Below are 23,953 nucleotides of genomic sequence, written 5' to 3' on the forward strand. Positions count from 1 at the left end.
TGGAGGATAACAAATGCAAAGAACTGCCTTTTATGAAACAGGCCACTCCAGGAGTAGGCTGGCAAGAAGTATCCAGTTCACACATGGTCACAGCATCTGCACCAATACTGACACAGCATTTCTTACTCAACTGGGCAAGAATCGAAACTTCTGACCATGGAAAGCAGTTCCAGCTGAGTGTGCTGATTAAACTGCATACTTGGGTCTTACGCGATGAGCTTTTAGTATTTTTCAACAAAAGTTCAGCTGGCTCACAATTTGATATAGATGAAACCTTGACAGCCTTTCAGCACATTTTAGAACCATTGCGAGTGACTCATGATCTTCCAATAAATGAGTCCACTAGTTTTTAGACTTAAATATCACTTTTTCATAAAGAGCAAACATGTTGGGTTTACCAGCCAAGATCAAGCAAAACGATCAGGTTCGAAGCTCATCAAAAAAGTCATCACCAACTTCTATTTAGGAACGTTCTTAAGAAATCATGCCCTCACCTCACACAACCGGGTTTTTTAGAGCAAGTTGATCGCCTGAAGGCTTCTGGCTACCTGGACTACATTTTAATTTCAGTGGCTGAGGCAGAAGCAAGAAGTCTTCCTGCCAGCCGTGATGCAAAAAATCAAAGAAAACAGTAGCAGTCATTCTGTACATTTATCAGGCTTTACACAACCTTAAAAAAGTAGCACAATGGTCAAATGTCAAGGTGTTACTTTCCGCCACCTGAAGCTGTCCAGACTGCACAACCTAACTGCTCCATGCTCCACAAAAAGATTGCATTGTGAACCACAAAGAGAAATTTGTTCAGTGCAAGAAAAGTTGACATAGTGCTGCTTTCATGTGAAAGTGCACATACAGGGCAAACCGGTCGCTGCTTAAATGAGCGGCTCAGGGAACACTGGAACAATGTCATGATCAGAACTAATGCACATCCTGTCACAGACAGAAAAACGTGCACCAGCATTCTCCAATTTTTTTGGCAGTACTGTTCTTGCTTGTAGTCAATGCTTGTAATCAATGGCTAAGAATCATTATCGAGGCGAAGATGATGTGCGAAGAAAAAGAAAAATGTGTCAGTGAAGCTTCCATGACATTGACGAAAAAGAAACTTGGCTTTTTGGATGCCACATGGGTGCAATACGCATGCTCAATGTCGCATTTGATTACAACAGGAATTCAAATAAATCAGTTGAAAGTATGTGAGTCTTATCCTTCTGTCCTGGTCACTTAGGTGCACATGCCTGCAATGCTCGCTCAACTAGTTGTGTTAACCAGCACATTGTTACGTGAAGGACGAGTCAGTAAGACGAGCAATTATTTACAGGTTATACTTACAACGGTTGCAGCGCTGACTAATTAGATTTACAGCACGAGCCCAGTTCGTTCTTCCTCCTCCTTTCTCGAGTGATGGCACCCACACGCCTCATTCAAACAATCAAATACCACACACGTGTAGCATAATCCCCCCGAGGCGGAACCAACGTCCCGGAGCATCTAAATGTCATTGCTTGGAAGGTGATACTGCTTCAGGCGTGTAACGTGCACGATATCATTGGCCTGGGAGGAAGATGGGGCGTTGGGGGCGATCTCGTAGGTGACAGGAGTTCCGGCACGAAGCACTCAGTATGGGCCTGTGTAACGAGATAGCAGTTTTTCTGACAGGCCGACCTGACGCGACGGAGACCATAGACGCACCAAAGAACCAGGCGAGAATTGCACGTCTCGGTGTCGCCAGTCATACAAAAACCTTCGACTCTCCTGGGATTTCAGAAGTCAATCACGGGCAATTTCCCTTGCTAGGCACAGCGGGCGATGGCGTCAAGTGCATATTCACTGGTTGGTGCCGCGTGAACAGGGAGGGTTGTGTCGAGGGGCAGTGCTGGTTCTCGGCCGAACAGAAGGAAAAATGGGGAATAACCGGCTGTGTCGTGGCGCGAGGAATTATAAGCAAATGTGACAAATGGTAGAGCGAGGTCCCAGTCAGTGTGGTCTGAAGAGACATATCCCGCGAGCATGTCTGAGAGTGCGATTAAGATGCTCCTCCGTGAGGCCATTTGTTCGCGGATGGTATGACGTGGATAGCTTGTGCCTCATGGCACAGGACTGCAGGATGTCCGCGATAACTTTTGATAGGAATGTTCAGCCATGGTCTGTGAGAAGTTGTCGTGGAGGTCCATGTAATAAAATCATGTTGCGTAGAAGAAAATCGGCGACCTCTGTGGTGCAGTTTGTAGGAAGCACTCAGGTGATGGCGTAGCGCATGGCGTAATCCATGGCCACAGCGATCCACCTGTTCCCAGAGGTAAAAAGAGGACAAGGGCCAAGTAAGTCCAAACCAACCTGAAAGAATGGTTCCGCGAAAATGTCAAGTGGTTAAAGGTACCCGGCAGGGAGCATCGATGGTGTCTTGCATCACTAGCATTTCTCACACGCAGCTACGTATCTTCAATCGGGGCGAGCAAGACCTGGCCAAAAGAAGAGTCTGTGGATCCGGTCGTAGGTACGTGGCACACCCAGGTGACCGGCAGTGGGGAGGTCGTGAAGTTCGTGGAGAACAGCCGAGTGAAGGTGTTTAGGGATCACAAGAAGTAATGCAGGGCCATCGGAGTGAACTTTGTGGCAGTAGAGTATGCCATCTTGAAGTGTGAATAAGTGAAGGAAACTGTCGGAAACTGACAATTCCAGGCGGTCAATGATGATACGCAAGGACGGGTCATGGCGCTGCTCGTCGGCGACATGGAGCCGTGGAAAAACAGAGAGAACAATGGCGTCGGTGTCAGTATCAGACGTAGGGGTTGCGTCTTCAACTGGGGAGCGAGAGAGGCAATCTGCATCCTGGTGTTGGCATCCCAACTTGTAAGTCACTGTGTAGGGATATTTTCGTAGTCGGAGGGTCCAATGACTGAGCCAGCCAGTAGGATCCTTGAGTGATGAAAGTCAACAAATCGCATAATGGTATGTGATTACTGAGAAGGGCTTGCTGTATAAATATGGGTGGAACTTTGAAACAGCCCAGACGAAAGCAAGACATTCGCGCTCAGTAATCGAATAGTTGCGCTCTGCAGTTGTCAGGAACCGGCTAGCATAGGCTATAACGCGGTCATGTCCGTGTTGGCGTTGCGATAAGACAGCGCTGATCCCATACCCACTAGCATCGGTTCGGACCTCTGTAGGTGCAGACGGGTCGAAGTGGGCCAAGACCGGTGGATTGGCGAGAATCGTGATAAGGTGTGAAAATGCGGCAGCCTGAGGGGAACCCCACGTAAAACGCATGTCTTCAGAAGTTCAATGAGTGGTCAAGCGATTGCTGCGAAATCTTTCACGAACCATCAGAACCCCACGAAACTCCGGACGTCTTTGACAGACTGAGGTACAGGAAAAGCCCTTACTGCTCGAACCTTCTCCGGGTCAGGTTGTAGTCTGGAAGCATCGACAAGATGGCCTAGCACTGTAATCTGTCAGCGCCTGAAGTGGCACTTTGATGAGTTTAATTGGAGCCCAGCCTTGCGGAAGATGTAAAGGATAGCTGCGACGCTCTCAAGGTGCGTCTCAAATGCAGGAGAAAACACAAAGAACATCGTCGAGGTAACAAAGGCAAGTTGACCATATGAAACCTTGAATCATTCGTTCGAATGTGGCGGGGGCATTGCATAAAAAGAATGGCATAACTTTGAATTGGTAAAGGCCATCCGGAGTGATGAAAGCGGTCTTTTCTTGGTCTTGCTCATCGATGGAAATCTGCCAATAACCAGATCGAAGGTCGATGGACGAAAAGTATTTGGCACCATGAATACAATCAAGAGCATTGTCAATTCGTGGTAATGGGTAAACGTCATATTTAGTGATTCGGTTTAGGTGGCGGTAATCAACTCAGAAGCACCACATGCCATCTTTCTTTTTGACGAGCATGACCGGCGATGCCCAAGAACTCGACGAGGGCTCAACAATGCCTCTGGCGAGCATCTTGTTTACTTCCTGCTGGATAACTTGCCGCTTTGCCGCGGACACGCAATACAGTCGGCGGTAAATGGGAACAGCATCACCAGTGTTTATCCAATGCTTAACAAAGGATGTCTGACCAAGTGGTCGATTGTCAGTGTCAAATATGTCGTGGTGGGAAAGAAAAAGGCGATATAGGGCAGCTTCTTGGTCAGGTGTGAGGTCCGGAGCGACCATGGGGCGTAATGGGCCGTCGAGGTTCAAGGCATCCTGTGGGTAATCAGGAGGATCTGGAGATGCGTCGGCTGCAAAAACAGTGACATGGTCGTCTGTCACTGATCGGAGCATGGACACCGCTACGCCTTCAGGTAACACTTGCTTCGTCAAGCCAAAATTGATAACGGGGAGGCACATCCGATTAGCAGCAAGGTTTACAACGGAGTGTGGCACAGAGATGTTGCGCACCAGAAGGACATCACGAATAAGTGCGACGACAGTCGCCATCAGGCACAGTTGCCGTTGAGGCCAATTCTACGAAGGTTAGGGCTTTTCGAGGTAAGCGAACAAACGCTGTAGTGCAGAGGGTGTTCGGTTGCTTGGGCCGAACATCTGAAAGAACAGGAAGCTCGAGGCACAGCTGGAACAGTCAATGAGGGCGGAATGAGTCATCAGAAAGTCGAGCCCAAAGATTACGTCATGAGGGCAACTGGTCAACACGGTGAACAGGACTGAAACTTGGCGGCCAGCAATTCCTATGCGAGCTGTGCACATACCCCTGATGGCAACAGTGGCGCCATTGGCGACACGTACGGCTCGAGTGATGGCAGGCGTAAGAACTTTTTTGATGCAACGACATAGGTTAGTGCTCATTATGGGCACTTGGGCTCCAGTATCAATTAATGCCGTCAACGGAACACCATCTACGTCTACTTTAATTAGGTTCGTGTTGGTGAGGAGTGTCAAAGGAGGATTTGGACAGGATTAACGTGATGCAGCACTACCTCCAAGAGCTGCATGGCCTAGTTTTCCGTCCGTTGGTTTGGTAAGGAAAAGCGGCGAGGTTGGGGTGACAGGGAGCGACGGTGATCGCACGGAGGAGCAGCTGTCAGGCAAATCAGAAGTAGGGTACAGACGGCGAGGTGAATAACGGCGAGCGTCGACGTATGGGCGAGGAGCAGGGAATGGGCTCCAGCACGGCAGCATCCAGGTGGTGTGGCAGTGGCAGGATACATGACCAACGCGGTGGCAGCAAAAGCAGATCGGCTTGTCGTCTGGGGTTCACCATTCAGCAGGATTGCGTGGTCTGGGAGCGAAATGCTGGTCATTACAGGTTGTGGACATGGGAATGGGTGCCGAATCAAGTCGGGAGACAGAGCAGGCGGTAAGGACACCAAGGTTTGCAATTTCTTGCCGCACAACTGCTTGAATAACGGAAATAGTGGGGGTCGCTTGGTCAAAGGTAGTCGCCGCTTCAATCTCACGGTGAACAATACGTCTGATGTTCTCTTGACATACTCATGTGGTGGTAAGAGCGGAGCAAGAGGACGGGACAGGGGTGTTTGGGAGCCGGGAAAACTGTTGGACGACGCAGCTGCTTTTGGCTACGATAAAACGTTGTTAACGTTGTCGTAAAACGTTGTTATAGACGAGCAAATTGAAGGCGTCGTCCGTGATGCCTTTTAGGATATGGCCCACCTTATCAACCTTGGTCATGTGCTCGTCGATTTTCCAGCATAGCACGAGCACTTCCTGTATGTAGGAGACATAAGATTCGGTCGACGACGGGACGCGGGTGGCAAGCTCTTTTCGCGCGGCCTGTTGGCGACCTGAAAGGTTGCCGAATAGGTCGCGAAGCTTCTCTTTGAAAATTTCCCAGCTGGAGAGCTTGACCTCACGTGTGTGAAACCAGACATGCGGTGTCCCATCCAGATAAAAGATCACATTGGCAAGCATGATGTTAGGTCCCAGTGGTGGCTTTGGCTAACATGCTCATACATGCAGAGCCAGTCGTCTACGTCAACGGCATTTTTTGTGGAGAATCTCCCAGGATCATGGAGAGTAGTAACCGTAACGTACGTTGTGGTTGGCACCACAAGTGTAGGTGGAGACGGGGTGGTTCCATCGGAAGCCATGGCTGAGAAGAGGACGGTACGGCCGCTTCGAAGCTCCATGGCGACGACGGGGAATGTTCCACCTTCACCACAATGTTATGCGAAGGACGAGCAATTATTTACAGGTTATATTTACAACAGTTGCAGCACTGACCGGTTAGATTTACAGCATGAGCCCAGTTCATTCTTCCTCCTCCTTTCTCGAGTAATGGCGCCCACGCGCCTCGTTCAAACAATCAAATACCACACGCGTGTAGCAATATGTTACTTTATGCTGAGAATCGCCACTTTGTGGTCCCACAACTACATGGAAAGATGATAAACTACCGTTGCCTTCCAAAAAGTGATGACATCGGCTGCTCAGAGGAATCAATTGTCAAGATACTGTGCACTCCTTTTATTTATTTATTTATTTATTTATTTATTTATTTATTTATTTATTTATTTATTTGAATACCTTCAGGGCCCATAGGGCATTACAGAAGGGAGTGGTAACAATAAAAGAAAGGCACACACGCAGAAAATATTAGGTAAGATATTCAAGTGCATTTTCAAAATCACTGGGGTCCGTAATACTAATAGATACAATGGCGGCAGGCAAGTGGTTCCAATCATTACAAGTTTGAGGAACGAAAGAATGAAAGTGTTGGTTAGTGTGAAAACGAGGAACAAACACTGTATAACGATGGTCAATACGAGATGATATGAATGAAGGGTAGGAAAGTAATCCTTGCTTAAAATGAGAGTTTATGCTATTAAATCTCATGATAAATCTAAACCAGATAGTACATGAAGATTCTGGATTAAAGAGAAGAAGTCTTCCATAGGTGGTGTGCGATACAGGCTCGCCCGACTCTAGTCTCTAGTACGTAAGTAAGCTGCCTATTACTTTATGTTTCTTACATGAAAGCAGTGAGCTACTGTGCAAGGTTAACAGGTAACTCATTGAGAAATTATGGAGCATAATACATTTGGAAGAGCCTCACCAATATGTGTGCAGGCCATTCCGACCATGAACATGGGTACTGTTCTCAACGGAAAAGGTCTTTATATTATCCCGGTTGAAACCATTCATCAAAACATATTTTACTGCAATTTGTCGGGAGATGGCGATACAGGTTCGACCCTGTAGTTAACTGGTGATGGTTGCACAACCACGCGGTAGGGCCCGTGGTACTTTGGGAGGAGCGCAGACGAAAGGCAAGGAGCAGCAACAGGCGGGACCCAAAGCCACACGAGTGAGTCGATGGGGAAGAGGTGAGTGTGTGGGCTGAGGTCATGACACTCTTTTTGGTGGAACTGTTGAGCAGACGTCAAAGAACGGGCCAGTTGTTGGCATTTCTCAGCGTACTGAGCAACCATAGAAACAGGTGAGCATTCAGCAGGGTGCGGCCAGTACGGGAGAACCGTATCAATGGTGCTGGAGGGATGGCAGCCATAAAGCAGAAAGAATGGCGAGAATCCGGTAGTGGCTTGAGAGGCAGTGTTATGTGCGTATGTGATGAATGGAAGTAGAAGACCTCAGTTGTAGTGGTAAGACACAACATACATTGCTAGCATGTCACCAAGAGCTCTGTTGAATCGTTCTGTTAAGCCATTGGCTTAGCCTCTGGCTGTTAAGCCAGAGAGGAACACGCGACCCCGACCACTCAGCAGTTCACGAGGTGTGCCACGGCGGAGAACAAAGTTGTTTAGAATGAACAAGGCGACGTCTTTTGCTGATGCGGCAGGGAAGGCGGCGATTTCAGCATATCATGTCAAATGATCTACGGTGACAACAATTCATCGGTTGCCAACACCAGTAGATGGAAGAAGCCCGTTTAAATCAATGCCGACACGGTCAAATGGCTGAGCTGGGCAGGGAAGTGGCTGGAGAGGTGTGGTGGAGAGATGAGGGAGGCATTTGTGTCATTGGCAGGCTATGCAGGAGTGTACTTATTTGTGGACGAAGTTGTACATCCCTCGCCAATACCTCGCCAATAATATCGTAGGTGAAGCCGTGTGTAGGTTTTTGACACTCCGCCATGACTACACTGCGAGTCAGAGTGAAAAGTGGAGCATAAATCTTCTCGAAGGTGGCGGGGCACTACTAAGAGCCATGTGTGGCCATTATTATGGTAGCATAAATGTATACTACCCAATGTGGCGGCATAAAGTCCATCACAGATGGAGAAATGTTGAGCCTTCCGGCGTGACGCCCGAGGTGCCAAAGCTGCCAGAGGATTTGCCAAATAATAGAATATCATGACGATCTATGGGTCTTTTCGTTGCTCCGAGGCCATGTCCAGGATGTCAAGTGGCGAGATATCATGTCTGTAGATAGAACTAATACTGCTGTCTGAAGTAACTGGGAAGCGCGAGAGGGCATCGGTGTTGGAGTGTCTGCGTCCAGAGCGATAGACAACACAGATACCATATTCCTGGATTCGGAGGGCCCGCCGAGTGAGGCGGCCCGACAGGTCTTTGAGGTTAGACAACCAACAATGAGCATGATGATCCGTCACAATGTTAAAAGGTCGGCCGTAGAGATATGGGCGAAATTTCTGAAGAGCCCATATGATAGCCAGGCACTCTTTTTCTCTTACTGAGTAATTAGCCTCAGGTTTCGCGAGGGCACTACTGGCATAAGCGACCACCTATTCCGCATTAGTGTTCTCATGTTGTGCGGCACCAAGGCCGACACCACTGGCGTCAGCGTGAAGTTCTGTAGGTGTGCTTGAATCAAAATGGCGCAAGATTTGTGGAGACGTGAGCAGGCGACGAAGAGTCGTAAAGGCATCATCAGAGGCTTCCGACCAAGTAGAAAGTTCATTGTCGCCTTGGAGAAGTTGGTTTAATGGTGCGATCACAGAAGCGAAATTGCAAACATAGGCCAATGAAGCTGCGTAGTGCTTTTAAGTTAGTGGGCTTTGGGAATTTGGATACGGCGCAAAGTTTAGCAGGGTCAGGAAGAATGCCTTCTTTGGAGACAATGTGGCCTAATAAGTCCATTTTCGAGCTGCAAATAGGCATTTTTTTAAGTTAAGCTGGAGGCCAGCATTCCGGAGACAGGTGAAAACTTGATGTAAACGGCGAAGATGGGTCGGAAAAGCAGAGGAAAAGACGACAACGTTGTCGAGGTAGCAGAGACAAGTATGCCACTTCAGGCCGCGCAGGGTGCCGTCCATCATGTGTTCAAAGGTGGCGGGCGCATTGCACAGACCGAACGGCCTTACAGTGAATGCATACAAGCCGTCTCGTGTTACAAATGCGGTTTTACAACAGTCAGCATCAGCCATGGGCACTTGCCAGTAGTCAGAGCGGAGATCTAAGGCGGAAAAAAAACTCCACTCCTTGCAAACACTCAAGTGCGTTGTCAATACGTGGCAACGGGTATACATCCTTTGGGGTAATCTTGTTAAGCCTTTGATAATCAACGCAAAATCGTATGGTGCCTTCTTTCTTTTTTTAACTAGAACGACTGGTGATGCCCAAGGATTACTAGAACGCTGGATGAGACCGCGTTTGAGCACACCATTCACCTGGTCATTCATAACGCGTATTTCAGTCGCAGATACTCGGTAGGGACACTGTCGTTTGAAAAACATGCCGGCAGTTTAGGATAGTGCATGCGTGAGAAGCGTGGTGACGTCACAAGTCACTAGTGATCACGTCACTTGAGTCAATGATAGGGAGCAGGTTTTTAAGCTTAAAAAGCGATTTCCTTCGATATGTTATAGGCAGGTTAGAAGATGTGCGACGGCGGTGACTTCGAGTAGGTCACTAGTGACCTAGTCATGTCACTCAAGAAGAAGCTGTTACATTCTGAGAACCATTTCATTTGATATGCATGTTGGAAGCATAAGAGTGTATGCAAGACACAAGCTTAATGAGCTATATTGAATCGCTTAGTGATTATGTCAAGTGCCTGAGTAATGGTGAGCAAGTTTTTACCCTTGCGAACGATGTCGATCGATATGCAAGACGATCGGGAAGGAAATCGCATGTCATGATCGCAACCCAATTCGCGTAATATCCATCACAATTCTGACTCACTTATGTGGGTCACTCTTGTCACTCAGAAATGCGACTCGTAAAGGAGGAAATGAGCGAGCGGTATAACACACGGGAGTGTTTCTGAAGCAGCCATGACGAGAGCGGTAGCATGGAAACTTTGCTCCTATAGTGCTGAAGCCAATATGGTGATCACATGAATGAATAGACGGCATTCATGATGCCTGTTACGAGCTCTTCTGCAAGAATTATTTGTTTCTCAATCAATTTTTAACAGGATTAAATTGACTGGCACTGGGATTAAAATGTGCGGCATTTGGATTAAAATGGCTGGCGCAAGGATTAAATGAGTTGGCAAGCGGATTAACTCGGATGGCGTTAGGATTAAATGTGGTGGCGTCTGGATTAAATTATTGGCACTTGGATTAAAAATGCTGGCGCTCAGATTAAATTGGCCGGCACCTGGATTATTTTCAATGACGTTTGGATTAAACTGAGCGGGAAAACCTGTAGTATTATGCAAAGCTTGATATCACCGATTGATCACCGATTCAAACATTGGATATACTGGCAATAAAATCGAGGCTCAAAAGATTTCATTAGACATCACGATAGCTGCAATCTCCACTGCCCCCAAAGCAAAGATCAGACAGGAATAATGCTACCACAAAAGTGCCAAAAAATGGCCTCCCAATCCAAAGGCATACAGTTTGTCTTACAAGGTACTCTGGTTTCACTGTGTAATATGCCTTTGTTGCATTAGAAAAAAAGAGCTAACGACACTTCATTCTCTCATCTATACAATGGCTTAGCCCGAGTGTTCTTCTGATGTTCCCTAACATGAGACAAATCCGCATTTATGTTTTTGATAGATGTGTAGATGATAGATGATATGTGCAGTATAGCAATTGACGACACGCCTCCTTTTACCGCCTTGTGGCATGTGCCAGCTTTAGTCAAGGTGACCCACCTGCATGTGCAGCATGGTCAGTCCTGGCGATAGCATTCATGAACTCCAAAACACACCTCCTCGCCGTCACCACCTTCTCAAAATTGTTCCAGGTGGGCTCAAACTATATTGTAGGGTTGATGACGAGCAAAATGAGAACTAGGTGAAAGCAGGAGCCAATTTTTCGACAAGTGGACTTGTCTTTTTTTTTTTTTTTCAAGGTGACATATGCTTTCCTCTGCACAGTCTATATAATTTAATTTTTCTGATTTATTTATTGATACTGCAATCCCAGGAAGGGATTTTCGCAGGGTGGGCGTACAGATACAAGCACTGATCAAATATTTACAAAATATTCCAGAAATAAACAAAGGCCGCAAATGATTAGTAAACAAACAAAATGGATCAGCATTGGAGACAAGGAAGTTCAACGATGGCAGTGCAACATAGGAGTAGACATAGCAGTACAGCAAGGTTTATGGCATATCTTAATTATTCAGGAACACATAAAATATTGAGTGAATACATTAATATGAAATGTAAGGGGCATAAAGTTGGTACCAATAAGAAATTGGTAACTATATGGGCAGCAGGGAATGAATACAACAGAAAATAGACGTTAATGGACACTGAGGCTTCTGGTGAATGACGTCAGAGATTGCTGTAGTACTTGATCGTTAGTAAGCTGATTCCATTACGTTACTGTTCTAGGAAAAATGAATATTTAAAGCAATCGTTACGCTGATGAAAAGGGGTGATTGTGAGATTATGACATTGTCTTGTAGTGTAACCTGAAGAAAAGGATATTAGTCCGTCAATATTAATCTTAAGGTGGCCTTTGATTAATTGGTATAAAAACTTAAGTAGGGAAATGCGATTTCTTTCGAATACAGGTGTCAAACCAGCCCTATTTAACAGATCAGTTACTGATGTGCATCCATAGTTATTGTAAACAAAACGAACTGCTTTCTTTTGTACTTTTTCAATTTTATTAATGTTCCTTTTAGTAAATGAATCCCAAATTATCGCTGCATAATCAAATATTGGAAGGATAACCGGTTTGCAAGCTAGGAGCCGGACTCTGGGTGTGGAAAGTTTTAGTGCTCGCCTGAAAAAAAAAGTTTACGGTCAGCATTGCCTATCACATGATCAATGTGTTTAGTCCAATGAAGGTCGTTAGTACTCTATAATTCTAGATATTTGTATTGTGCAACTTCGGAGAGGATATTGTCAGCAAAAGAATATTGGAATATGAGGTGATTTTTCTTGCGCGTTATTCTCATATAAACGGTTTTTTGAAAATTTATCGCCATCTGCCAGACATCACACCATTCAGTAATCTTTTGGAAGGCTTCGTTCAGTATTATCTGATCTGATATAGCTTTAATTTCTGAGTAGAGCACGCAATCATCCGTGTACAATTTAATATGAACTGGTATGTTTTTTACATTGTAGTTTATATAAATGATGAATAGAAGAGGCCCAAGCACCGAACCCTGAGGGACGCCAGAGTCAACAGAAAGAGACCGAATGAATGATCACAAAAAGTCACATATTGTTGACAGTTACTCAAGTAGGTTGAAATTCAATTAGCAATCTTGTCATTTTTTATTGTGCTATTAATTTTGGAAAGCAGCTTCTTGTGAGAAACTTTATCAAATGCTTTTGCAAAATCCATAAAAATGGCATCTGTCTGGCTTCCGTTATTAATAGAGTTAGCAAAGTCATGTACAGTTTGGACTAATTGATTGCATGTAAAATAACCGTTCCGGAATCCATGCTGAAGATTTGTAACAAAAGCTTGTTTTTCAAGAAAATCAGAGATGTGGGTATGTATTATGTGCTCCATAATTTTGCAAGTTGTCAATGTTAGTGAGATTGGCCTATAATTATGGATGCACTGTTTGTTATCGTATTTATTAACTGGTTGAACTCAAGTACTTGGCTACCCATTTTGCAAGTTGTCAATGTTAGTGAGATTGGCCTATAATTATGGATGCACTGCTTGTTATCGTATTTATTAACTGGTTGAACTCAAGTACTTGGCTACCCATTCTGCATACCTAGATAGGAATCGACTTGGTATGTTATCGGGTCCGGAGGACTTCTTGGTATCGAGATTCAAAAGCATTTTAATAATTCCTTGCTCCCTAATGACAAGATCAGGCATTGGAGGTAAACACGTTTCGAAAGCAAGCAATACGCCATTATCATTAGTGAAAACAGATTTGAAGTATTCGTTAAAAGTGGATTATATTTCTTTTTCGTCTTGGGTTAAAGTGCCGTTGACTTCAAACGCATGATAATCTCTGGATACCAGAGAGATTGTGCACCAGAATTTCTCTGGTGAAGTTGAAATGAAGTTAGGCAGCAAGTTCCCAAAATAATTTTCTTTATTGAGTGCTGCCTGACTTTTATATTTAACGGTAAGAAGGGAAATTTTTTCTTGCAGACACCTAGGACGGTTTATTGCTTGCTTTTCTTTTTTCAATCGTTTTAATATTCTGCACATTTGTATTGAAGTACGAAAAATCCAGGGATTCTCAGGTTTCCCCTTTTTAATAATGCTTGGCACAAGACGGTCAATACACATCAATACGAGATCCTTAAAGGAAATCTATAAATCGTCTACATTTGCTGTTGACTTAGAAAAACTATCAAAATGAAAGGATAAGACATCAATTATCGATGTGTCATCTGCGTGTGACTAGTTAGAAAAACAAGAGCATTTTCGATTTCTGTCGATAGCAGTATCAGATAAGGTAAGGAGTACGGCCTGGTGATCGCAGATTCCCGTGACAATTTCGCATTTTGATTGAGTACTGATAGATCCGCTCACGAAGAAAAGGTATGGCATAGATTTAGAACTGTCGTGTATCCTAGTGTATTCGCCAGCAACCTGAGATAAATCAAAAGCAAATGCTATATCCAACATAGCATCACCTGTTTTGTCATTATGGTTTACGAGGGACATTGTGGACCAGTCAATATTAGGCAGGTTGAAATCGCCAGCAAGAATTATCCAATCGCCAGGTTTTATATATGTATTCATGTAAACTTTTAAATCACCTAAAACTGACAGGGAACATCACGCCTATGATGTACCTGATTCGACCACAATAACGTTTACTAAAAATGCACTGGACATTTGACACGTCAGGCATCCTGAAAACTCGTATTGATTTTTTGTAGATAATACAGATGCCACCACCTCTACCAATGTGGTCTTTACGGAGAGCATTGTAGCCAGCAGGTACGAATTCACTGTCAAAAATTTCATCATGTAACCAAGTTTCAGTCAGCACATAAGTACGCATACGTACGGTTCTTCTAAAGGGGGGAGAGGGTAAGACAGGTGGGCGAGGCAATGACCGAGGGTGTGGTAGCGGCAAAGGTAGAAAATTGAAAGGTTTGCTACCGAACGTCAGTGGAGGAATGTGAGGTAGCACCCTGTGTCTGCCAGTTCACGCGTCACTGTAGGTTCCTCTTTTCATGGAAGGGGCCCGGACGACGAGGGGGGGGGGGGATTATCTGCTCTGCTGGAGGTCAGCGAACTATCGTCTCTCTAAAAGAGAGATTAAAAGTAGAGGCAGAAAATAGTGCTCATGGAAGAAAAAAAAGAATAAGTATATTACAGTTAAAAAGTAATGCCGTGTATGAGATAACCCTAAGTTGCCAGCAGGTTTATATCGGTCAAACCGGACGGTGTTTTAATGAAAGGGCGCCTGAGCACAACTGGGCCATAAGTAACAATGCAGGGGGCCATCTGGCAGAATACTGTAAACCTCACAATTGCCGTCTGTATCTTCATGACACCAGGTTTCTGGCACGGACTAGAGATAGAATAGAACCGGAGATATTAGAAGCTTTCTACATTGCAAAGGCTGAGGGCATGCACATTAGCTGCCCTTCAGTGATGCTTACCAAAAAAGAGATAGCTTTTCTCATGAGATAGGGACGTCATGATGTCACAATGGGCCATTCTAGGTTGTATCTATCTAAAATCCTGTTTCTTCAAAAAAACATTTAGTTGGAAGTACTGCCTTGTCCGTCGTACATGTTCCTCTTTTAGTCCGCATCTTCGTAGCGCTCTTTTCTTCAAGTAAGAATAAGTATATAAATAAAGATCAAAAGGAATGGGTGAAAGGGAGGTTGGAATATTATTGACAATCCAATAATAAAAGAAAAAAACTGAGCAATCTAATGAAAATTAACTAAGTGCTCTTGCCTTTAGTTTGAAATTTAGCGCACCACACCCTCAGTCATCGCCTCACCCACCCGCCTATATGTTATGCTAACGGCATAGGCACTAAGCAACCACACCTGTTCTGCAGTTGTCATTTTATCTCCTATCAAATTTTATCATATAGCCTAAGGTTTGAAATTGTGCCACACTGGCGTTATCTATGCTGCCTTCCCTCGGAAGTACTTTTGTGAGAGTTTGAAACTTGGCACGTTCAAATAATGTGCACACCCCCAATCCTTACTTTATTACCTTCATTACTGGCAAGTGCTGCCAAGCTGCAAACCACAGATAAAAATGCGTGAAAGAATGCTCTTTCAGTGCAACTTCAGTCGCCCAAAGTCAGGGCATAAAAAAAAGCAGAGGCTGTCATACTGCTTCGACCACAATGTGCCTTGGAATGCTATGCACTCATAGCGGACCACTGTAATTGGATGGATCTAAAGATAGCGAAGAAAGGATCTGCAAGGTATTGCGTATAGAACCAAATCCGCATGACATGAATTTTGGTCGTAAGCAACATGGCGCATCAACTCATGAGTAACAATAATTGCCCCTCGCTGTTCAAATAAACTTTCAGACAGATATAGTTGGCGACAGTTAACATCTGGATCGGTGAACAGGCGGTGATTTTTTCTTTGCATTTCCTTCACAATGGCATTAGCAGGTAAGCAATGGCATTAGCAGGCGTTCACGTGGGTAAGGGCTAAAAATGGCCTCACCTCCAAATTGCCCCCGAAGGCAAAGGTGAGGGCTGACATTAATGCCCGAAATACGGTGATCACGAGTCTTCTTGTACGAGTTCCCAAGTGGTGTGAAGCATGGGTAGCCTCACAGGAATGCTGGACCATGAGACGGGCTCCGATGCCACGCACAAACTGTACAGGATTCCAGTTTTGTCCTTATGGTGAACTGAAAAGCTTGCACCTCGTTTGGGACGGCTCACTCTACTGCAGGCATTCTACTAGAAGTTACACTAGCAACTGCCATGAGAAATGCAACAAGGCATCCTGAAGGATTTTTACAGATGACCCTCTTAAATTTAATACTTCCCGCAGGCTGCCAGAGCACTCCGCCAGGAATTCCTTTTTCTCAGCCTGCTCTCCACATTTTTCCGAACGGGTAGTCGCTGGCTATCAGCAGACAACAAGACAAGCAATGTGTGCGGCGAACTTTAGGGGAGTATCACAGTGCAAGCACTCAAGGGCTGTTCTGTCCTTCCTTCCATTGCAATGGTGCTCAGCTCACCCACCCTCAAAGGAGTAGATAATCCAACTGCTTCTCTGCTCAGAAATGATGCACTTTGCTACCATGTGTAGTGCACCCATTGTAACCAACAGTTTCTTTCTATACATCTGTTATGCACAGTTATAGGTTAGGAAGTGCTTGTTTGCACACTCTTGAATTCACATCCTGTGTATATGCTGTAACGGCTCTCCTGTTTTATCTACACCATCATCATCAGCATATTTTATGCCAACTGCAGGACAAAGGCCTCTCCCTGCAATCTCCAATTACCCATGTCCTGCACCAACTGATTCCAGATAGCACCTGCGAATTTCTTAATTTCATCACCCAACCTAGTCTTCTGCCATCCTCGACTGCGCCTCCCTTCTCTTGGCACCCATTCTGTAACTCTTCTGAATTGTTGCTGAATAGAACAATGTCATCGGCAAACCGAAGGTTGCCGAGATATTCGCCGTCGATCCTTACTCCTAGCTTTGAATAGTCCTTCCAAGCACGCAGTGAATAGCTCAGAGAGTGGCTTATTAGGCTAGTTGGTACGTGGTTATACTAGGAGAATGCCAGCAAACTTGAGAGTAGAAAAAAAAAACATAGACAAAGAGACAGGACGGTGGCTGTTCTCAAGTTGGCTGGCATTCTCCTAGTATAACCACGTACCAACTAGCCTAATAAGCCACTAACCAGTGAATAGCATTGGGGGGATTGTGTCTCCCTGTCTGAACAAGGCCTTTCTTTGTAGGTGTCTTCCTGCTTTTCTTGTGTAGAATTAAGGGAGCTGTAGAACCTCTGTAGATATTTTCCAAGCTATTTACGTAAGCATTCTGTACTCCTTGATTACGTAATGCCTCTATGACTGCTGGTATCGCTACTGAATCAAATGCCTTTTTGTAATCTATAAAAGCCATTTAGAGTGGCTTATTGTACTCTGCGGATTTTCAATAACCTGATCGGCATGGATGTGATCCATTGTAGAGTACCCTTCCTGAAGCCAGCCTGTTCCCTTGGTTGACTAAAGTCCAGTGTTGCCCTTATTCTATTGGAGATTACTTTGGTGAATATTTTATATAATACTGGGAGTAAGCTAATGGGCCTATAATTTTTCAATTCTTTAATGTCTCCCTTTTTGTGAATTAGTATAATTTTTGCATTTCTCCAGTTTTCTGGGACACTTGCAGTCTGTCTATAGACATTTCGTATAAAGAGCTGCCAGTTTTCCAAGCAATGTCTCCACCATCTTTGATTAAATCGACTGTTATTCCATCTTCTCCTGCTGGACTTCCTCGTTTCATGTCTTGTAAGGCCCTTCTGACCTCATCGCTAGTTATAGGAGGAGTTTCTGTATCCTCATTACTGTTCCTAATGGAGGTATCCCGACTCCTATGGGTACTGTACAGGTCAGTATAGAATTCTTCCGCTTCTTTTACTGTATCTTCGAGATTGCTGATGCTTTTACCCTGCTTATCTTTCAGAGCATACATATTGCTTTGTCTGATGCCAAGTTTTCTTCTCACTGATTTCAGGCTGCATCCACCTTTTACAGCTTTTCCTCAGTCTTTCTCACATTATAATTTCGAATATCTCTTATTTTCTCCTTGCTGATTAGTTTTGACAGCTCTGCAAATTCTATCTGGTCTCTTGAGTTTGACACTTTCATTCTTTGTCTTTTCTTTATTAGGTCCATTCTTACTTGGGAGAGCTTACCTACTGGTTTCCTTGGTGCACTGCCTCTCACTTAAATTGCTGCTTCTGAAGCCAGCCTAGATATGGTTTCATTCATTACCTCTATATCATCTTCATCTCTCTGTTCTAAGGCTGCATAAATTGTTTGCAAGTACCAGCTTGAATTGGTCCACTTTTATCCTTACTGCATGTAGGTTGGCCTGTTTCTTCTTGACCAATTTTACTCTTTCTCTCTTCGAATTGAGGTGAATCCTACCCCTCCCTAACCTATGATCACTGCACTTTACCCTACCTAACACTTCTACATTTTGCACTATGCTGGGATCGGCGGAAAGTATGAAATCAATTTCCTTTCTTGTTAAAAAGGGCTCTTGTGTTCTTGTTAACAAAGGCTTTACAAGATATTGCATGTAAAACCAAATACGTATGACACGAATGTCGATCATAAGCAATAGAGCATCAACTAAAGTCAAACGTTGGTGAAATTTAAAATGTGCATGGGTCATCAGGTTTGCAATTGATATCGTAAACGAAACGGTAGCAGCCAGTGCGGTTTGCAGCGGTGAGAATAAATGAAGGAATACAACAGCCGCAAGATCACGTATACTCAGTATATGTACATGTAGACCACACAAGAGCACAAATAGCTGCCCCCCTGCAGCTAACACACTTGTCGCGCGACAGGGATCCTGTCCGACATAGCGTTTTTGTTTAAGCTGCACTTTCCTAGCGTGTAAGCTTTGCACCGTCGAGTACAGCAACGAGGGAAGGTCCCTGCGCCTTGGTCGCGCTGGATGAATGCGCATCTCCAAGAAACGTAGCATTTAAGAAAGGCGCCGCAGGACTCGCACAACCAACAAGGCGTCCCTTGCTCTGCCAGCAGAACTGCACGAACTGCACGAAGTGTGGCATGAGAATTCACCACAACTTGTGAGGCGCGCTACCGACCAACGCTAGTGATGTGTGACGAGCTGTCGCGTAACGTAACACCGACTGCGCTATTGTCTAAGCCTAGAAGAAGCACTCACCAAACTTGTCCGTAAGCGCCGACGCCGATGGGCGAAAGGTTGTTGTAGCGGACGGGAACCTCCCATACCGTCTTGTTCAGCTCGACTCGGTGGAATCCGGTCCTCATGCTTCAATGTTTTTTTTTTTTTCCGAGCTAAGAAAAACCGCGCATGAGGATCAGCGGAACACACTACGGGCACACAGTACTAGCTTACAGAGCATCGAGGCTTGGGCGGCTTGGGTACAGCGACTGTAGGGGTGCGATCGCGCAAATAGGATCACGAAAGTGCTCGACGTCTGTCGGAGCAGTGTTGCCAGATGGTGCAAAGTGATGTCGCCAAAACAGACGAACATTTCGAATAGTTCAAAAGTAGCCAACCATGACGAGACGTTCATTTGAGGGATCGAAGGAATTGAAGGAAACGGAAGCGGGAGAATTACCCAGTAGAGCAGAATGGGGGGCGGACACGTTAACGTGGGGACCGCGGGAGACGCAGGTACAGAGGGTGGGGCGAGGAGGCAGGGAGGACCCAGCCAGACCCAGCGGACAGAGACAGGAGGGAGGCACGATTTGCTTGAAGACAGAAAGATCTGGGTCGTTGGAAGCTCCAGCGTATCGCGAATGCAATCAGCACTCCTCAGAACAGTTCCGTACGACAGACGGGTGAAGGTCGAATGCATGCCGGGTGCGCGATTCAAAGCTGTGGCGGAGAAAGCCAAAAACAAACTGAAAGAAAATAGGGAGGGAATAAACCTAGTAATTTTGCATGCTGAGTTGAATGTCGTCCTGAGACCTGAGAGTGTCATAGAGTTTCTCACTATAAACACAATAGTGAGAAACTCTATGGAGAGTGTAGGGGGCGAATGCTGGACAGATTCAACAGGGAGTGGCGCGACATCTGAGGCGGTGCACATTGCCCTGTGTACTGTCCCAGAGGTCAGGGGACAGGGCCCCTTCATTGAAGAACAGGTAGTGACGGCCAATGTAATGATTCGGGAGTTGGGGCGAGCCCTCAGGTGTGATATGTGGTGGATGTGAACGGAATGATCGGGGGGGGGGGGGAGAAACTTCCCCCCTTTCGGTCCGGGTGGCATTCACCATAGAGTTACTATACTGACTCTAGAGGACAAGCTACCCATAGGGCCCATGCATTGAAATCGGGAACCGCAAGAGCGCCGCCATGTTGCTACGCGCCGAGGTTGCCAGCTCCTGAGACGCTTGCTAGACTTGGTGACAGTAGTCAGTTTTAATCCGGCAACAGTAGCAGCGTAGCAGCATGGCGTCTCGCTTGTACTTTCGTGATGTGTGCATGCAGCCGTGTGTTTGGGCTTTACAAGTTGGTTCTTTATTCTATCTTGCGGGACGGTGCGGGTGTGGTCCATGTTGGCCGTACAGGCGGCAGTTATGCAACCGAGGGATGATCCTGTTGAAGTTTCCGGCGGTATGCGGTTTTCAGCGGTCACGCCTGTTGCAGGAGTGTTACTCGACGAGATTACGAGCTCGAAGCTGTGGTCAGATTCCTCGTTGGCGTTCCGTAATTCTCTTCGCACGGGCGCGGTACGTTGCAAAAGCCGCTTTCGCGATCTATCGTCGCGACGATAGATCGTTTTTTTTTTTATTATTATGAGTACTGATCCAGCTGTAGGGCACATGTAACCGACAAACGGAAGTATCAGGAGAGCACCTGAGATTATAATAAAGCAGGCGGCGCAAGAACTCCAGGGCATCGAAGTAACAGTGGGCGGATCAAAGCTCGAAGCAGAACGGTACGTAGGTTGGGGCCGCCAAGGCAGGTGTGTGTGCCAGGGAGTGTTCGCACAGACAGCTACCCTGGCACGCGCAGCAGAGCCTCGCAAGGTCGAGAAAAGGCACCTGCGCCCATGATCTTTCTTTTGCCTCGGTGCAGTGTGCACGATTAAAGAGAATAATATGGAGGGCATCCGGTGCAGTCGCGAATGCGTCATGACAAATGTAGCTCGTGTCGCCTGGCGTGTGCAGTAATATCAGAGTTGGTTGTGTGAACTTTATGCATAATACGCTTTGTTACGGTACCTTAACGCAATGGGTCTAGAGGACGGTGTTGGTACATTTTTTCGTACCGCCCTAATCCTATACCCCCTACTACAAACACACACACACATACCCCCCTCTTTTTATGTATACATACAATTCCTTGCCATGACGGATCCATTGCCTCCTTTATTTTTGAAAAATAGAGGAGGCTATGGACCAATTGACCAGTTCAAGTTGTCAACTTCTCAGTAACTGTCATAGGAATCACTGTATTAAACACAATTCCACGATCGGATTGTTTACTTTCATTTTTTGTTGTAACACTGAGGACTACATAGAACTTTATTTTGTATATGTGAGAGAAGTATGTGGATATCACGAGCTTAAGCCAATGTGCGATACACACACAAAGCAGCTGCTACAACATGAACTGCATTGAGGGCCACACAACACATACGTAATTAAAGGTGCAAAATATAGGGGGAAGCTTCAAAATACACTCTGTAGCACTGCAAAGTGTAACATATATTGTATGTGTACAATAAATGTTCAAAAATACAATGCATCCATGTCCCATTTGCCTTCAAGTTTATTATCAAGTTCAAGTTTACTGAAGTTTATTATGAGCATATGTACAACAGGAATCTACTGACACACCCACAGTCAAGGTGGCTGTTCGAGGTGTGCTGGCTGCCTCAGTGTAAGAAAAAGAAATTGGGTGAATGTCGACACCAGTGCCACTGCTTCTTGCCTCTGACCTGCACGTGCCTCCACGGCATCTTTGTGCACAAGTGTGCTGGCGTGGAGAGGCGTAGGAGTCATCCGAGAGAAAGAGTATCGTTTACATGGAGAAGTGGCTGTTCACATTGCCTGCCGCTTTCCCTCAAATGTTTCCTTTACGACTAGGGTGACACACCCACAGTCAAGGTGGCTGTTCGAGGTGTGCTGGCTGCCTAAACGAAAGAAAAAGAAAGAAATTAGATGAATGTCGATACCAGTGCTATTGCTTCTTGCCTCTTACCTGCATTTGCCTCCACGGCCTCTTGGCTTGCGGAGTCTGTATGAGGGAGCTGCTGTGGCTAGGCGTAGGCATTGTCTAAACAAAAAGAAAAGGCCATTCAAATGGGAAATTATTGAAATCAATGCAGTTATGTCTGCTTCTTGCATTCTTCTTGCCCAAAAATTTTCAAATATGGTGTCCAGTACACACCAGGACTTTGACTGCTTCTGCTTTTTAGCTGCAGGTGTTGCTGCGAGATCCTTAGTATGGCTGCGTGCAGCATTGTAACACTTGGTGGAGGTATTTGAAGTGGTAGCCAAAAATATAAAGAATCATCCTTGTCTGCACAAATGCTTTCAATTTCTAAATGCAGTGGTAACTATCACTATTAGTGCAAGGCCCCCCACATCTATGCGGCAAGTTCCATAGCTCGAAACTGAATTTTTCCTTTCGTGTTTCACAAGGCGTCTGATATGTCCACATTAGATGTGATGTGTTTATTTTTATTTATCCCAGAGTGGAGAGAGCATCATTAAATTGTTTTTTTTATTTTTGCTTGTCTTGTTTTTCGGTTTATTTCTGAATTTATCAAGCACCAGTCTCATGATGCTAAAATGACTTATGTAATGACAATCATAGCTTTTGTTTTGCAGAAAAACAACGCATTTCCTGACCCATTGTTTGACATCCCCTCACTCGCATAATCTTGCAGAGTATTCTACCTATACTGACTTGCTTGACCTCCACTAAAGAGTTGCATTTGCAAATACGACTCTTTCCTTAAAACCATTCGACACTTCTCATAATTTCTGTACCTTGGGCTTCGATACTCTGCATTCACCATTTTTGCTTGTTTCTGACTAAAAATGTCTTTTTTAATTTAGAGCTTAAATTTTACCTTTGGAACACACGGAAGGGCTTGCCATTGCATATCTGCATAAAAGGGAAACATGTTTCATTAAACATTTCCAAAATCCAATTGAAGATTGATGAATGCAGCTTGCAGTGTGATATGACTGAATGAGCCATAAAAGTAACTCATCTCACTTGGTAAATTAAAGCACATATTAGTGTGATGTGCAAGATACGTTACACTAACGTGGTGGGTTCTCTTGCTTATACAGCAAAATAATCGGTGCGCGAGAAAAAAATTATCTTTGCATACCCCTTGTACACACTGTTTTAAGGAGAATGAGCTGGAGCTGTCCACATGATCTACTTATTTTACCTGCGAGTATGGACAACAAAAATGTGTCCCAGCTGCTTAGTGGTGCTCGGGATTATGTCAGTATTGCATATGTGCCTGTTGTCTAAAATAATTAAATTTTGAAAATGCTCGCAGGGATCCGATGTGCATATCTTCAGTTTATGGATACATGTAAAAGACTCAGCATCAAGTGCAAGTGAACGTTCCCGCAGGCCCGGAGTCAATCATGCAAATAGATTCGCTGCACAAATTTGTGACCAGAAAAGATATTCCACATGAAATGGCATGCAAGGAAGTGTTGAAAATATTGCACAGTTAATAAAACGCCTACGCTATTAATATGTGGGTTGATGCACTCGTTATGCAAAACGGAGGTGAGGCGTGCAGACAGGACACAAAGAGTAGAGTATTTACAAACAAACAACACGAGCGCCGCCCACTTCTCTACTCTTGTGTCCTGTCTGCACGCCTCACCTCTGTTTTGCATAATGAATCCTTACCAAGTAGCTGAGCTTTCTGCCGTTCTAAGTCTCGATGCACTCGATTTCGTCCGCATTAGGCACTCGC

The 23,953-nt window shown here is 45.2% G+C and overlaps 1 protein-coding gene and 1 long non-coding RNA gene across 8 annotated transcripts in view; both read right to left on the minus strand.

Moving 5' to 3' along the window:
- p38b (p38b MAP kinase) overlaps positions 1-19,477 on the minus strand; it is a 516,218-nt gene extending 496,741 nt beyond the window's left edge. For 2 of the 7 annotated variants that reach the window (XM_075670641.1, XM_075670642.1), the window contains exon 1: positions 19,186-19,465. In XM_075670641.1, the coding sequence (XP_075526756.1) occupies positions 19,186-19,292 (107 nt within the window). In that variant the 5' untranslated portion in view covers positions 19,293-19,465. Of the gene's footprint in view, positions 1-19,185 lie in introns of all 7 variants that reach the window. The other 5 variants (XM_075670644.1, XM_075670640.1, XM_075670639.1 and 2 more) reach the window with 5 other exon arrangements.
- Positions 19,478-21,750: 2,273 nt separating this feature from the next.
- On the minus strand, positions 21,751-23,523 carry LOC142558514 (uncharacterized). The gene is made up of 2 exons (XR_012823020.1): positions 22,201-23,523; positions 21,751-22,132 (listed from the first exon to the last, which is right to left on the minus strand). It is a non-coding gene; the product is annotated as an uncharacterized LOC142558514 (long non-coding RNA).
- Positions 23,524-23,953: the final 430 nt, after the last annotated feature.

Source organism: Dermacentor variabilis, chromosome 9 (assembly GCF_050947875.1).
Source record: "Dermacentor variabilis isolate Ectoservices chromosome 9, ASM5094787v1, whole genome shotgun sequence".
Classification (NCBI taxonomy): domain Eukaryota; kingdom Metazoa; phylum Arthropoda; class Arachnida; order Ixodida; family Ixodidae; genus Dermacentor; species Dermacentor variabilis.